The following is a 17,766-nucleotide window of genomic DNA, read 5'->3' on the forward strand; positions in this document are numbered from 1 at the left end:
CTTCAGTTTCAATGGTATATACATTTTAATAACTAAGTGAACATAAAAGCTGTATTTAATGATTTCTCTCTTCTCCTCCCCCTCAAGGGAATTTGCTGTTCTCATTCAAAAAAAAAATCTCACAGATTGAATGAAATACTTTTTTTTTTGAACCTAAAAATAGAAAAGCAAATAATACTGCCTTGAATTAAATCAAGCAACCTTGATCAAACAATTAACTCATCCTCTATTAAATCAATATTTGCTGGTGCTAACACTGGAGCTAGTTCCAGCAGTTGGAATTACAGCCACTGATATAGTGTCCATATTACTAGTAACTAGGTTGCTGTCTTTCCCCAGTACTACTTTTCAAAGCTTGGCTAACTTGTAACAGCTGACCTAGGTGATACCTGTATTACACACTTGATGTGCTGCTAAAGGTTCTTTACACGGCTTGAAGGCCCTCTCTGGTGTTATGATTCCACAGGCGTTTGGACTGTTCAGGGATGCATTGCCACAGCCCAGCTTGGATCAACTTGTGGCACCAAAGTTTCAAGCTACTTTGGCAAAACAATTTTTTATGATATAAACATCAGGGAGAGTTCCTTCTGTTACAATATCAAATATTCCCTTTGGAATTTTTCTCAAGATACCACTGCTGTGGCAGCTTTAGTTCACAATGGGTTCTTGTCCTCTCAGTACTGTTCTGAACTGTCCATCCTCAGCAGCACTTCTAGTGGAACACTTAACTGTGACAAATTAGGAATTAATTTGCCCTGATGTGCTAACGTGACCATGAAGCTCTCTACAAGACCTTTATTTATTTTCTTTTCATTTGTATAATACGTTCTTTGCTTCCTGGATCTGATTATGTTCTTTTGGCTATTAAGTTCTCCTTAAACAGTTTTATCTTGTACAGGCTGATCTGATGATTGCTCTTGTTAGGCCAAGGGCTTTCTTTGGCATGCTCTCAGGATTGCAGTTCTGTGCAGTTCTGTGTTCATTTCGGTCTTGAATTAGCTGATCATTATTCTGTCATTCTCCAGATGCTGGAGGATGTTTTGGTTCAAGTTCCAGCATTATGTAATCCAATATACACCTAATGAACAGATGTAACAAAATGGAAGATTTAAGAGCAAAGTAGCAATAAGAACAAATAATTAAGCTTGATAATGGATTACTGTGTAACTATTACTGCAGGGCATGAGATTAGACCTTAATCTTCCGTTTCAGCCTTTTGAAATTTTCTGTGTTCATCATTTGCTATAGTTGAGTGTGTGAAAAAACTCGCTTTGCATCCAAAACTGAGATTACTTTGCATTCTAGAATCATAGAATGGCTCGGGTTGGAAGGGACCTTAAAGATCATCTAACTCCAACCCCCCTGCTGTAAGCAGGGACACCTGTCTCTAGATCATGTTGGCTGAAGCCCCGTCCAGCCTGGCCTTGAACACCTCAGGGGATGGGGTATCCACAGCTTCTCTCGGCAACTGGTTCCAGTGCCTCACCACCAGTACAATGAAGAATTTCCTCCTAATGCCTAGTCTAAATCTATCCTCTTTCAGTTTAAGACCATCCCCCCTTGTCCTGTCATTATCTACCTGAGCAAAGAGTCCTTCTCCATGCTTTTTGTAAGACCCCTTTAAGTATTGAAAGGCCGCAGTGAGGTCTCCCTGGAGCCTTCTTCAGGCTGAACAGCCCCAGCTCTCTCAGCCTTTCTTCATAGCAGAGGTGCTCCAGCACTCTGATCATCCTTGTGGCCCTCCTCTGGACTCGCTCTAACAGGTCCACGTGTTTCTTGTGCGGGGGGGCAGACCTGGATGCAGCACTCCAGGTGGGGTCTCACAAGGGCAGAGCAGAGGGGGACAATCAACTCCCTTGACCTGCTAGTCACATCTCTTTTGATGCAGCCCAGGACACAGTTGGCCTTTTAGGCTGCAAGTGTGAACTGTTTGCTCATGTCAAGCTTTTCATCCTCCAGAATGCCCTCATCCTTCTCTGCAGGGCTGCTCTCGATGAGTTCTTCTCCCAGTTTGTACTCCTGTCTGGGTTTGCTCCAACCCAGGTGCAGCACCTTGCACTTGCCCTTGTTGAACCTCATCAGGTTCACATGGGCTCACTTCTCCAACCTGTCCAGGTCCCTTTAGATGGCATCTCTTCCTTCTTTGGTATCAGCCTCATCACTCAGCTTGGTGTCATCAAACTTGCTGAGGGTGCAGTTTATCCCATTCTCTATGTCATTGATGAAGATGTTGAAAAGCACCAGTCCCAAGGTGATCCCTTGAGGGAGACCACTCGTTACCAGCCTCCAGATGGACAGGGAGCTGTTGACTGCTACTCTCTGGGTGGGGCCATCAAGCCAATTCTCTATCCACAGGCTGGTCCACCCTTCAAATCCGTATCTTTCCAATTTAGAGGTTAGGATGTTGCGTGGGACCATGTCAGAAGTCTTAGAGAAATCCAAGTACATGACATCAGTTGGTCTTCCTTTGTCGACTGATGCAGTCGCTCCATCACAGAAGGCCACCAGTCTGGTCAGGCATGATTTAGCCTTGGTGAAGCTGTGCTGGGTGTTTCAGATCACCTCCTTATCCTTCATGTGCCTTAACATTGCCTCCAGGAGGATTCATTCCATGGTCTTGCTAGGCACAGAGGTGAGGTTCACCAGTCTGTAGTTCCTCAGGTCTTCCTTTCTACCCTTTTTAAAAATGGGAGTGATGTTTCCCTTTTTCTGGTCACCGGGGACTCCACCTGACTGCCATGATTTTTCAAATATGATGGAGAGGGACTTGGCGACTACATCAGCCAAGTCTCTCAGGACCCTGGGATGCATGTCATCAGGGCCCATAGACTTGTAGTTGTTGTGTTAAGAGGTCCCGAACTTGCTCTTCACTTACAGTGGGAGGGATTCTGCTCTCCCAGCCCCCACCCAGAGTTTTGGGGACTCAAGAGATGTGTGAAGCCTGACGACTAGTGAAGACTGAGGTAAAGAAGTTAAGTACCTCTGCCTTCTCCACATCTGTCATTACGTGTTTTCCGTCTTCATTTGTTAGAGGCCCTACACTCTCCTTGGTCTTTCTTTTGCAGCCAATGTACTTGCAGAACCCCTTCTTGTTAGTCTTTGCATCCCTGGCCATGTTTAGTTTTGTCAGTGCCTTGGCTTTCCTGATCCTGCCCCTGCACATCCAGACAGCATTTCTGTACTCTTCCCAGGGCACACGGCCCTGTTTCTACCATCTGTGCATTTCTTTCTTTTGCCTAAGTTATTGCCTTCCTTGTTCAACCATGCTGTTTTCCTACCTTCCCTGCTTGATTTATTGCATATTAGAATACAGAGCTCTTGCACTCAAAGCAAAATATCCTTAAGGAGTTGCCAGCTCTGATCAGATTCTCTGTCCCTAAGGACCATGTCCCATGGGATCTCATTCACTAATTCTTTGAACAGCTGGAAGTTGTCTCTTCTGAAGTTCAGGGTCCTGACTTTGCTCCTAGCTAGGCCCATATCCCTCAAGACCACAAACTCAACCAGGGCGCGGTCACTGCAACCCAGGCTTCAACCTTTGCGTGTTGAAATCAAGTAAGTTAGTCTCTTAAGGCTAATGGTCTTCAACTGTTACTCTCAAAGTTAGCTGTTAAAGACATAAGCTTCTTCCACATTTAAGACCTACACGTGTTTTTAGCTTATCCATTATAATACATGTTCAGGGTTTACATTTGCTTAATGACATCAAACTTCACTGCCAAAGCAAATTTAAGTGTTTTTCTTAGTAGTGATGGAAATTTGTTATACATATTTCTAGCTACTAGGCAATATAGGAAGAAAAGAAAAAAATGCATTATTCTTGAATCTATACTCATTAACAAAAAGCATCCTAATCCATGAGTAGGATTAGAAGATGGATTCTTTACCCTCTAAAAAATAGGCCATAAGGAAAATTGCTATAAGATAAATTATCAAACTGTTACTTTTGTCTGCACACAGAACAATGAGGAAGATACTCTAAGGAACACAGGACTAGGAGGCTACTGTGTTATTTGGGAATTTTAATTTTTATTATTTTGTACAAAACCTAGTATATGAAGTATTGCATTTAATGGTATGACACGTAGTTGTGATCAGAAAAAAAAAAAAACATTTTGAAATAACAGTTTGTGAACTTGGGAATGCTGTTCCTTTTAATTTACATGTGATAACATTTTTTCAAAGTTATTACTAAGAAGGATGTCACCTTAGTGTCATTTTTCATTTAAAAATGCAGGTGCAATGGTGTTTAGTAGTGAGAGAGAGGAAAAGACCACATGCCTGTAATAGAGAATATATAGGTCACTCACAAAACTATGGGAACCTGGATAATAAGAAAGTCTGGTAAATGCTGAGTATTAGAATGTCGCCTTTGTAGACACCTGAATATTGTTTCAGCTACTTTGTGAGGACTTTTTTGAGATACAGAGATAGCTTTCTCCTCTGTACTACTGTCTTCATTAGCAGTCATCCAGACTTAGCGGGCAGCTTCTTGTCTGTTTCTGTTATGTATTTGAAATGAAGTACCAGTGTATAGCTTTTATAGGATATTCAGTACGGATAAAACCACAAAGAATCTTTAAAACATTTTAATTTAAATAATTTTTATAAGAATGGTTATATGTTGTAGCTAAATTCAGCATTTCCGAGATGCAGTTTCTTACAGTATTTTAGAGCCTTTTTTGTTATATAAAATTGTGTATTGTGTTATAGGGATGCAGCTTTCAGGGGTAGGCAGGAGGGTTGTTATCAGTAATGTAACTTTATACCATAATACAATCAGACTTATGTAATCATTTTGTTTAATTGCAGATTGGCAAAAGAAAAACTTATGTACGAAAAAGAGGCAAAACAACAAGAAGAAAAGATTGAAAAAATGAAAGCTGAAGCATGTGATGATTATGGAATAAAGAAGCAGGTAAACTATCCCAAAACTTGTAAAATCCTTCTTTGCTTTGATTTAATCATAGTCATCCTTAAGCAAAAAAACTCATGTACTTTTTTCAGACTCCTCCAGACTAAAATCCTATCAATTATAAAAGTCACAATATGCATTTGTGGAAAATTCCTGCCCTCCAGAACTGTTAACCATAAGGAGACTGGGTATAGACTATTTACCACTTGGTATCAAGATGGCTATCACTAACAATGAATATCAGGCCATCGTGAACTCCCATTCTCAGAAATACTGTCAACCTGAAAATAAATGTTCTGAATGCGTTTAAGTGCTTGGTGGTAAGTGCAAGTGTTACTGTGAAGTGAGAATGCCTGTTAATACACTAGAATTGAAATGTTCCTTCTTTGTATGCTATTATCACTTTGGTGAAATCACAGACCTCTAAGGGAGAGCAATGGGTATGTGTCTGTCCTAGGAGCTGCTTGAATTTGTAGTGAAGGCACTAACTAGCAATGTGCATACTGTAGTTAGGTATGCTCAAGAGTATCATTTACAGTCACTGTTAAAATATGATAATTTTTTCTTAGAAGGTTCCTCACAGTGGTTGCAGACTGTATTTTTTCAACTAAGAATGTTGTCTTTGAACAATGTTTTTTTCCTAAACATTTCCTATGTGTTTTCTCTTTAAGTCTTCACTGAAACTATAAATGAGAATTACCTTCACTCATAAGCAGGTTTCACAAGTTTGGTGGCCTCATGTTATAAAGCCTCCTGTTGTCCCATCTTCATTTTAGAAGAACAGGTAAAACAAAACCCAAATGTAAAAATCAACAAAAACCAGGAGAAGGTCCTTTTAAAACAAGGTAAAACATGTAATAAATCCAGATTTCAGTTCATGTGTGCATGTCTGTTCTTGTTTTCATTGTGATATGGGAAAGAAATACAAACATAAAATTTCTGTAAGACATTGTATTTCTAGAGTTGAGCTGTCTCTGCCTCACCACTGACTGAGACTCCAAGGTCCTACAGAAACAGTAGTATTCCTGAAGATCTACTGATGCTAACAAGAACTAATGAATGCAATTCCCATTTTTAGTGTCCCACATCTATCAGATTACTTGACTGTACCATGGTATTTCCTCTATGACATGCAAGAAATCACTGAAGTGAAATCCAGCAGAAAGTCTGTGAACTTTTGCTGTGAAATGAAATGTTACACACTACTTGAAAGTGTTCTCAGAGACCAGTGACAAAAGCCTTCAAAGAGAACGGTCTAGATTCATTCAGCACTGCCTGAATTGAAAAGCAGTCCCTACAGTGACATCTGTTCTTGTAGTGCGCTCTGCATTCGGAAAGTCGTATTTTTAGGTTAGGAAGAACCTGGAGGCTTAAAACCAGTGTGCACGCTTGTCATAAGGTCAAATCTCTTACACTAAACAAAATTATAAAATACCAGAAGAGTTTGCTCAAAAACATATTTTGGATGGACTTAATATTTTGAGAAGTTCTTAAAAAAAACAACAAAAACTGCAGTTAAACATTTCAAGGATTGTTTTTAGTTAATAACACCCTAATCTGAGTTTATTTAAAAATATGATTGTAGTCTTTGTTTCAGTAATTAAAAGTAGCATTTGTGAGATCACAGAATTACAGAACGGTTTTAAGTCAGAAGGGACCTTTGGAAGTCATCTGGTCCACCCCCTGCTCAAGCAGGGCCACCTAGAGCACGTTGCCCAGGACCGTATCCAGATACTTTTTGAAAATCTCCAAGGAGGGAGACTCCATGACCTCTCTTGGCAACCTGTTCCATCACTCCATCACTCAGAGTAAAGAAGTACTTCCTGGTGTTCAGATGGAACCTCGTGTTCCAGTTTGTGCCCATTGTGTGGCACTGGGCACCACTGAGAAGAGCCTGTCTCAGTCTTCTTTGTACCCTCCCTTCATTGGTATACGTTGGTAAGATCCCACCTCAGTCTTCTCTTCACTGGGCTGAACAGTCCCAGCTCTCTGACTGTCCTCACAGGAGATGTGATCTGGTTCCTTCATCTTCTTCACGGCCCTTTGTCTGACTCTTTTCAGGATGTCCATGTCTCTCTTGTACTAAGGAGCCTAGCATGGGAGGCAGTACTACAGCAGTGCGGCCTCACTGAGTTGGAAGGATCACCTCCATAAACTTGCTTTGATGAATGCAGCCTAAGATACCACTAGCTTTCTTTCTGGCAATGGCACAGTGCTGGCTCGTGTTCAGCTTGGTGCCCACCAGGACTCAAAGGTCCTTTTCTGCAGAGCTTTCTAGCTGGGTGGACCCCAGTATGTACTAGTGCCTGGAGTTGTTCCTCATCAGGTGCTAGACTTTGCACTTTTCCTTGGTGAACTTTAAGGTTTCTGCCAGCCCATTTCTCGAGCCTGTTGAGGTCCCTGCGGATGGTAGCACAACCTCTCTAGTGTATCTGCTAGTCTTGCGCTGTCTGCAAACTTGCTGAGGGGGAGCTCTGCGCTGTTACCCAGATTATTAATGATGTTAAGCAGGACTGGTTCCAGTATTGACCCCTGGAATACTTACTTACTCATTACTGGCCTCCAACTAGACTTTGTGCCACTGACCACTGCCCTCTGGGTCCAGCCATTCAGCTGGTTTTCAGTCAGCCTCACTGTTTGCTCATCCAACCCATATTTCAGCAGCTTCTTTATGTGGATCTTACAGGGGACATCATCAAAGGCCTTACTGAAGTCCAGGTAGAAAATATCCACTGCTCTCCCTTCATCTATCAGGCTGGTCATTTCATCATAGAGGCTGATCAGGTTGGCAAAACATGACTTCACCATGGTGAATCCATGCTGACTACTCTGAAGATTTTCTTGCCCTTTAATGGGAAAGGATGGGAATGAATTCAATCATTTGAGACTATGAAAATAATTTTAACTATTATTTTAGCTGAGGTATCAGCTAAAATAGATAAGTATATATAGATACATATCAATCTATAGTTGAGGAAGGCTTAAAAAGCTTAAAACCATTACTTACCTCTTAATGCACCACTAGTCTCATTTAGCTTTCTAGTTAGAACCCTGCAGTAGAATATGGGTTACCAGTACAGAAGTGACTAAGGAAGATTTTACTTTAAAAAGAATAATCAGATTCCTACAGCATAGTTGGACTTCAGTGTGTGTCTGGTCTGCAAGAAGGCATCAGTCCCTCTGTAGAACAATAGTCAGGGTTTGACTCAGTGTTTTTCTTCTAACTCGTTAGGTAGTGGGGCAACTTGTGGTTCCTGCATACTCAAGTGATCTCTAGCAGAGATAGTGACCAAACCAGGTTGTTGGCAATTGCTGGGTGCAGAAAGACTAAGTTAGTGAGGAGCAGGTTTGGTATCAGAGAAACAAAAAGGAGAGTTCACTCTCCATGTTAGTATGCTCTGACCAAGGATATAATTCAAAGACTTTGTATAGTACCATTGTTCCTGGTGCACATTGTATTTATACTACTTGCTGTATTTCAGCTCATATACTAAGCAAGAATTATGTGTGGTAGATTGTGTATCCCAGGGAAAGAATCTCTAGTATAATAGGGCAAGGAAGCCCTTTCTTTCCTATTACTTACAACTTATTTAAATATATAAATAAAAAACAACTCTGTAGTACCTACTTTTTATCTATAAAAGACAGATGAGAAGTATAGAAATAGGGGAAAATTTATAACAATTTATTTTGGCTAAATTGGCAGATAAAAAAGAAGTAATAAATGAAGAGCAGTATGAGGGGAAAAAATATGAGGAAAGAAGGAAACTTTAACAATCTTTGTAAGATACTAAACTGAAAATAGGCTTATTAAAAACTGAACTCAAGTAATTTATACAAAAATTTGGAATACGAAATATTTAAAGACTTCTGAAGCATTCTACTAAATTCAAATTCTGAATTTAGTATCCGTAAAGAGTCGTTAAGAGCCCTGATTGCAGAAAGTTATGCAACTGTACTTCTTTTTTTTTTTTCTTTTAATGAAGCCTGAGTTTCTACACATTTGTAATGGTTTTCCATACATGAAGTCTTCACACAGGGTTTCATGATACTTTAATAGAAACTTCGCACTATAGTCACTTATGAGAGTAGACTAATGTTAGGAACCAGTAGTTTTCTGTATTTCTGTGGCTGTTGATTTGTCCTGGGTACAAATTACATCCTTTCCCATCTAATGCTTTTATCTTGAGGCTTATGAATGTACAAAAAAAATGAGGTATCTACTGTTTGTTTCCTCTCAATGGGATTGTAGATCTACTTCCAAGTTTTTGTTAACTGTCGGAGTTTTTACTGATAACAAATTGCCTTTTTTATTAATAGTTATCTTACAGTTCCAAATTACTTCTAATATAATGTCATTTCTAGATGAATTAAAACTCTAATGGACTTAACATAGAATTTAATATCTGCGTGACAGAGTACATACAGTTTTGCTAGTATAGTTTTTTTCACATATTAATGAAAACAGCAATATTTTTCTTGCTTTGTTCAGATGGAGGCAGACTATTTCCTGAAAGAGCTAAGAAGGAAAACCCTCACCACAAAGAAGGCTAATACTATCCTGGGCTGCATTAGGCAAAGTGTTGCCAGCAGGTTGACGGAGGTGATCCCTTCCCCTCTACTCAGCATCAATGACGTTGCACCTCCGTAGTACTGTCTCCAGTGCTGGGCTCCTCAGTACAAGAGAGACATAGACATCCTGGAAAGAGTCTGACAAGGGGCCGTGAAGATAATGAAGGAACCAGAGCCTCTCTCCTATGAAGAGAGGCTTTGAGAATAGCTGAAGGGAGAGCGCAATGAAGATGGAGCCAGGCTGTTTTCACTTGTGCCCAGTGCCAGGACAAGAGGCAGTGGCCACAGACTGGAACACAGGAGGTTCTCCCTGAACACCAGCCAGCACTTCTGTGCTCTGTGGGTGACAGAGCACTGGCACAGGCTGCCCAGAGAGGTTGTAGAATCTTCCTCCTTCAAAATACTCAGAAGCCACCTTGGTGTGGTCCTGGGCAATCCATTCCTGCTGGCCCTGCTTGAGCAGGAGATTAGACAAGTTGACCTCGGGTAGTCCCTTTCACCTTAAATCATCTGTTGTTACAATTATCTGTTTTCAGTTGTGCAACAGTCAAAGTGCATGCGATTGTAAAACAGTATTTAAAAGCATGAACACACACATATATACTCATGTGTTCATTTAATTCACGTATAAATATATATGACTCATTCACATACCTGATTTTTCTTAGTCTTTTATGTTTAGAACACCTTTCCTTTCATATCAAACATTGTCACCATACCCTTTGACACAGTAGCTCATTGGAGTTTCTTCTAAGATCAAGGAATAATAGATAGCCCCATAAGGGTTTTCCTGTTGTTTTCAAACAATTTGTGGATCAGCACGTCAAAATCTCATATTTAGTTGTGGGTCACCTGAAAAGAAAAACAGAATCTGCTTTCACCTTCTTGAAGCCAATAAAATTTGTCCCCATTATACTGTACAGGTCAGTCGGGCTCAGCAAAATTGCTTCCTGTTGCAGAGTACTTGGTATTGACGCTCACAAGCAGTTACTTTTATTGCTGTTCTTCAAGTTAACAAAAATTTGATGTTTTAATATGAGTGCTTGGTGATCCAAAAAGTCGAGAATCTTTCTCATCTAAGCAGTTCTGATCTGCCTAGATAAGTTGAAATAGTGCCTTTGAACTTTTATTATGGGATCTCTTAAATCATAGAATCATAGAATGGTTTGGGTTGGAAGGGACCTTGAAGGCTTATCTCGTTCCAACCCCTCGCCATGGGCAGGGACACCTCCCACAGACCAGGTTGCTCAAAGCCCCATCCAGCCTGGCCTTGAGCACTTACAGGCATGGGGCATCCACAGCTTCTCTGGGCAGCCTGTGTCAGTGCCTCACCACCCTCTGAGTGAAGAATTTCTACCTAACCTCTAATCTAAATCTCCCCTCTTTTAGTTTAAAACCATTTCCCCTTGTCTTATCGTTATTTGCCCGAGCAAAAAGTTGCTCTCCATCTTTTTTATGAGACGTCTTTAAGTACTGAAAACCTGCAGTGAGGAAGCCTTCTCTTCTGTAGCCTGAACAGCCCCAGCTCTCTCAGTCTTTCTTCATAGCAGAGGTGCTCCAGCCCTCTGATCATTTTCGTGGCCCTCCTCTGTACCTGCTCTAAGATCCCCACATCTTTATTGTGCTGGAGGCCCTAGACCTGGTGTGGTGGTTGAGCCCTTCTCTGCAGGGCTGCTCTCAGTGAGTTCTTCTCTCAGTCTGTGCTCATGTCTGGGATTGCCCCAGCCCATGTGCAGCACCTTCCACTTGGCCTTATTGAACCTCATGCAGTTCACATGGGCCCACTTCTCAAGTTTGTCCAGGTCCCTTAGCATGGCATCTCTTCCTTCTTTGGTACCGTACCACTCAGCCGTACCACTCAGCTTGGTGTCGTCTGCAAACTTGCTGAGGGTGCTCTCAATCATGTTGTCTATGTCGTTGATAAAGAAATCAAAGTTGCTTATGTCTAAAGCCTCAGCTTATGTGTAAAGCATCCTCAACCGTTTTCCACAGAGTTGTGTTTGGCCTATGTGCTTATTGTGAATAGGTAAAATAGTTGTCTTTTTATTTGTTATGGTGCCCTTCCACTTAATAAACTGGTCTGTGCGTTTGCATCTATTTGGCTTTTCTGTCTGCAGTCCTATTTTATCTGTTGCTGCAATCTGGAATTTATGTAAAATATTTTGAAGGCCATTGATAGTATAATAGGCACACCGGTTCTTTGACATCTGATCCAATTTATGAAAAATCCACGTCGTGTTTAGTAAATAGGCTACATATACCTCAACAGTTAGAGAGCTCCATCACATCTGAGCAGGCTCCTTTCCTTTGCAAGATGCCAAACATCTGTTCATTAGAAATACGTTCAATCCTGAAAGACAACTGGCTAGAAATGTGGCTGTTTGAAGAGATTTAACTGGCTTCCTAAATACACTGAAAGGAATGGGGACATCATCCTCACCGTAGTTGCCATAACTCTTTTGGTCCTATGTGCACTTATTGACAACAAATTGAATTTGCTATCCGTATGGTTTTGTGCTTTATTGCTTTGTCTTAACTCTTCATTTAACTGCACTTCAGTTACTCCAGTTTTTTAATACTTCTATTTGGCATTGTAATTCACAGAAACCTTGAAGATGTTTATGGTTCTTTGCAAAGTTAGATCAGTTTCATATAATAACTTCCTCCGTGACCTGCTTATAATTTAAACGCCTTAGAGTTCAGTCAGAATGTTTCTAGAGTGTGCTGAGGGAGGAGAGAGGGTTGTTCTTTAATTTTCAAAACAGTAGGAGAGTAAACACTTTTTTTTCCAGCTCTAAAACATATCTAATTATTTGAGCTTTAGACTGTGCTTTATTATATGCATTTGCAACAGTAAAATGTCTATCTGGGATAATCAGTATTACTTGAAAAAAAGTGGTTTTTTTTGTGCAGAAGTTATTAAAATTTGCATAGGTCATTTGGTAATTAACTTCAGTCTTGGTTCCGTAAAACCCCTGTTCCGTTCTCCAGCCATTTGCTGAAGAAGGTAGTTCCAGGATTTATCTTTCTTCTGTTTCATATCGTTGCATAAGTGCTGGCAAATATAAATAAAACACAGCACCCCTTTGGATCTCATTCATATTCTGTTTTGAACTGAGGAATTTGGCTAGTTTTGTTCTTTTCTTACAAAACCCAGGACTGGAGCCTGCGGATCCTAGATTTGTGTCTTCCCTTCCTAGATTGCTTATTGAGTGGCATATATGAAATAAATGACTAGTTTCCACATCATCCAGCAGCTTTGTAATACACAACTAGTTAGCAATACCATCCCAAGGATATAATCAGTGGATATTCTCACTCCCATAGGTATTCTCTATAGAAACGAGTTGTAGTACAGAAATCAGAAAGCATCATCTCATGCATTTTGACACACCTCATTCTCTGGAATTTACAAGTCTTTATGTATTTGATTGCTACTGAAAGTGTAATATGCAGAGTGACTAACCATGTTTTTAACACAGTCCAATACTGAGTGCTTAAAAGAAAAATGGTAATGTTGATGAGAATTGTAACTTGGAGGTGCTTAACTTTATTTTAACATATCACCTATGTTGCTTTATTAAAGTATATGAATTTTGCCCTAGATTCTCTGAAAAGAAGCTAGAAACAAAGTTTTTAAACCCTTTCTCTTAAAAATGTATTGAACAGAAAACTTAAACATAAGACATCTAAGTACATGAAATAATGTTTTACAACAACAGGCCTTCCTATAAAATATTCTTAGCCATAGTTTTTCTTCCATTTTGTGATGATGGTGTTCCCTTTGGTTCCCTTCAGTATGGCAGCATTAATACCGAAAGGAAAATGAAACACAGGAATGACAGAATGTGGTGAGCCATTTAAAGTGAATACCTTCTGTTGCAGGTTATCGTGAATGCAGAAACGGTTTCGTACTTAAATATCTAACTGATTTTCATCTCTAAATAGATTTAACTTTACTGAACAACTTTGCATACCTTTTCTTTTCAGTAGTTGGATTTCAGGTCCAGAAATGTTCCATGAAATAAATGTTCACTTATATAAATCTGAAGTTGTTTTCTGTAGGAGGAGGCAGGATGTTCAGATTCAGTGGGGTGCCAGTTTAGTAATTTTGTTCAAAGTGCATGGTGAGAATAATCTTTCTCCTAAAATGAAGCACAAGGATAAGTAATAACTTTTTATGCATGATAAGCATCAAAAATACGAGCCTGCTGGTCTTTGCTTTTCATTTTTCTTTACCTTTGTCTTTCAGTCAGAGCCTCCTGCAGTGTGCACACAATGTGATCAATAACTCAATAACTTTTTTCATGCAGTAATTATCTCTATGTGGTATTATCTGAACACTGTTTTTCTTTATTACCCAAAAGATGCAGGAGATATTTATATAACCAGCTGATCCCATTTTGGATGAAGCTGCTTTGTGACAGCAGGAGAAAGTTTGTTTTAAATAGCCTTTTTTAACAAATGTTGTATGGAAAGCTTACCAGGCTGTACTTTTCTTTTCTAAGGGAAAAAATATTGTAAATACTGTTTTCTACTTAATACTTTATAGTTAATTAAGCACAGAGTAATGGAAATGTCCTGTAAATTAACAGAGTTTTAAGCAATTATGCTAAGTGAGTGTCTTTTACTAAAATAGGCGAAAATTCAGAAAATAGGTACAATCCTTCTGAAGTTCGTAGATGATGACTGGACTACTGATTTTTCATAGTAAAGACTTGTCTTAAAAAACATTTCTGTATGGAATACATTTTCATTTCATTGGCTTCCAATTTTCACAGGTCGAGATCTTACAAGAGTCACGAATGATGATTCCAGACTGTCAGCGCAGATTAGAAATTGCACATGCAGATCTTACCCAACTACTAGTAAGTATAGCATCAAAAACTACTTACCATGAAATGCCGATATGCTTTGATGAACATGGATAAACATACTAGTCTGCACTGCAATTGCAGCAGAATAGAGCTGGACTGAAAAATACCTTTTTATGGGACCTAAGACTGGCATCCTGTAACATACCCCAGAACTCCATCTCAGATAACCATCTACACCGACTTAGTCTTCAGTCTATGAAAATTCTGTGCATATTTAATATACTGGAGACAGTCTTTGATGGAATGTGTATCCAACATATACTTCAATACTGCTACAATGGACTCAGTTCCTTTGCTAATTACATGATTAGAAAAAATAGTTCACCCACATTAGGTAGTCTTTCTAGTTTTATACAGATGTACACAATATACTGGTAGTGAACTGAAATATTCAAAATCTTTTGCCTACTACTATTATTATGATGTGTATAAGAAACAAGACAGCTGAGTCATTGCTGAGTACTGCCTCTATACTATTTATTATTGAGGTGAGCAACTGGGATGCATTTTTAGGATACGAATACCTGCAGGAATAAACAATATCTGGTACAAATAGATTCACTGAAAATATACTAGGTTTGGCTATTATTACGTTTATTTTAAAAGCTGACTTTTCACCAAGAATGCTACTACAAAGGTAAATGCTACTGTGAGGCTATAAAATATATACTGTAAATTAAGCTTCAAACACATTTGATGGCTAAAATGCATATCCTTTCTCAGGGGAAAACATACAGCATCTTGTCTTTGGGTGGTATGCCTGTACTTGTTTCCAAAAGGAATGCTCAGAATGTGGCAAGATTTAGGGTCCTTCTGCCGTTCAGCAACTTACTTGACAGTTAGCTGATCTAGGTTTCATTCGCATGCAGAAGTGATACTGTTGGTCTGTACAGCACGCTATACAAACACAAAATGAGAAATATGGGGAGTTACTATTGTTGTTAAGAATTTGGAAGTCTTTAAAGGTTGCTTTCTTTTCTTAGATCACCTTCAATGTTTTTATTAAAATTAACTGTGTAGTTATATATTTTTTCAACTGTCAGACTCTTTAAGCTTTTTCCTAATGGTACTTTTGTTCTGAGTTCTCTTGTTGTTGGTTCCAGTTACTCTGTCCTTGTTTTTAAATACTTTATTTTATTCAGAGAATAAAATATTCAGAATTATTCATAAAGAATTCATAAAAAATTCATTCAGAATATTCATAAAATAAAGTTATGCATAAGTCAAATCTACTCAAATGTGACAGATATTATAATGGACCTTAAATAGGACAAAAGAAATTACCTGTGTTTTGAGTCATGTAAAACTAGTGCTTTCAGTAAGGATATATCCTACATTTCATAATTTACTCCTCAAATACATTCCAATATCAGTTATTTTTGAAGTACTCAAAAGTTTTGTTTTTAATTCCAGGAAAATGAAAAAGAATTGGAAGAAGCTGAAGAGTATAAAGAAGCACGTTCCATACTAGAGTCGGTCAAGCTGGAAGCTTAGAAGTTTTTCAGTACTCTTTATATGCATTAGCACTGGGTCCATTCCACACCTTTGTTTTACTACAGCTCTATTACTACTGCTGACTTGCTAAGGTTCCCTTTATGCAAACTGGCCTTTCTCTTACTGCAAGATGCATCAAATAAAGGATGTTCTGAAACATCTGTGTGTTCCAAATTCAGGCAAAACAGAAGCATTGCCAGTTCACCTCAACTACAAAAAGAATTTAAAAAAAAAAATCTATTTAATATAAGCTTAGGCTAAGAAATAAAGTACAGTTCAAGTGTTTAGCTATGTAAGGAATGTGAGGTGCTAATAAATACTTTAGAAGCACCTTGTAATTGAAATAATTTCAAGCCATTATAGCATAAAATCTGTACTGAAAGAGGAAATGAACTAAATGACACTTCAAAGTCACCTATTTTTTTTCTGTGATGCAGTTAATCTGTAAGTTTATCAAGTATTACTCCTTGTTTATCTTTGAGCCTAAGATGGAATTAAGAGCTGATTCCAAACCTTTCTCAATTTGCCTGAGGTTGATTTGTAGAGCCCAATTCACACAATTTCCATTGATCAAAATTAAGGTACTTTTTCAATAAAAAGAATTTTGCAGCTGTTTAGTATGTTGTCAGTTGGATCTGCTTGTAGGAGTTCTGGAGTGAACTCTTCCTGAAATCACAGCTGTTCACCTTGGCCACTGTGACTTTTTTGTACAAAGTTCAAACCCCAGAAGCTGAAACAAAACAAATGGATAAGGGAACAATGCTTGATCTACATGGAAGATCATTAAAACACTATGTACAAAAGCTGTGTTCTTTCAGAATGGCTTCTATAAACAGCAAAGAGAAAGCTCTGCTGATGAACAAAAAAGGTTTTTTTATATTAGTTTTTCTAGTTTGAAAGTTTTTTGGCTTGTTCCTTAAGGGCAACAGGAAGCAAAACATACCTTTTGTGTGGTGCTCTATTGAATGCTCTTTATAGATTTTTTTTGTTTGCCTGAGTATGTGTAAACTGCAGTTTCATCTACATCTATTTGGCACAATGAAAGTAATGTGTACTTCTCAATAACTCCTAAGCACTTCTTTGACAGATTATCAGCACTGCAAGATTTCTGATTGGCTGCAGAATGACCTACTTCTGAATTAGGAGATGCTAGATCCCAGTCTTAGACAGATCTTAGCCAGATCATATGCCAGATCTTAGACAGTTCTAGGAGCTAAAAGCATTTGTGACAACACTATGGTTTCACAGAGTGTATGCACACCTTCTTCCCAGCATCATGCCCTAGGTAAGTAGCTGCAAAATGACCTTGCCCTGTTCACAGCACAAGTGAACTGCTGCTGAAGAGAACATCTGTCTTGGCATACACATTTCAGTCATCTTCTATGGACCTTCACCAGGAACGGCAAGCTGGAGCAGACAAAGCAAATTGCATCCCTAGCTGACCAGCTGCAGTCAGTGCAACTAGCTATGCTTTGCAGGCTACTGAGTGGAATCTGGTAAATAAACACTGACCTGATAAGGAGCTTTGGGGGGGGGGGGGGGATGCCAAGTCTGCTGGGTAAGGCAGAACTTCAGATAAAGATTACTCTTCAGAAGAAGAAATAATACACACTCCTGAAAAAACATATCCACAGAAGAATGGCGTGCAGTTGCTGAACGCCACAAGGAATGCAGGTCAGCATGAATGCTGAAAATAGGTGTTACCTGTAGTGGCTGGATAGAAGAAGCCTTGCAGAATGGCTTAAGTTGGCATTAAGGATGCATGGTAGTTAATAGGTAGTTAATGTATAAACCAGACTCCAGGGAAAAGCTTCTCAGTGCAGTAGTTTCTAGAATAGAATGTTTTCTTGTGTCTGCAGTTGTCACAACCTGAGCCATGTTTGCCTCCACATTTTTGTCCGAGCTATT

The 17,766-nt window shown here is 39.1% G+C and overlaps 1 protein-coding gene across 2 annotated transcripts in view; it reads left to right on the top strand.

Moving 5' to 3' along the window:
* The window catches only part of TBCA (tubulin folding cofactor A), a 36,409-nt gene extending 19,934 nt beyond the window's left edge, over nucleotides 1-16,475 (top strand). Inside the window, exons 2-5 of one of the 2 annotated variants that reach the window (XR_010827590.1) lie at nucleotides 4,813-4,918; nucleotides 13,286-13,338; nucleotides 14,269-14,355; nucleotides 15,778-15,878. Coding sequence is in view for 1 of the 2 variants with exons in the window: in XM_048052065.2 (XP_047908022.1) it covers nucleotides 4,813-4,918; nucleotides 14,269-14,355; nucleotides 15,778-15,858 (274 nt within the window). In the remaining variant the exon portion in view is untranslated. Of the gene's footprint in view, nucleotides 1-4,812; nucleotides 4,919-13,285; nucleotides 13,339-14,268; nucleotides 14,356-15,777 lie in introns of both variants that reach the window. The other variant, XM_048052065.2, reaches the window with a different exon arrangement.
* The last annotated feature ends 1,291 nt before the right edge of the window (nucleotides 16,476-17,766 follow it).

This window comes from Anser cygnoides, chromosome Z (genome assembly GCF_040182565.1).
Source record: "Anser cygnoides isolate HZ-2024a breed goose chromosome Z, Taihu_goose_T2T_genome, whole genome shotgun sequence".
NCBI lineage: Eukaryota > Metazoa > Chordata > Aves > Anseriformes > Anatidae > Anser > Anser cygnoides.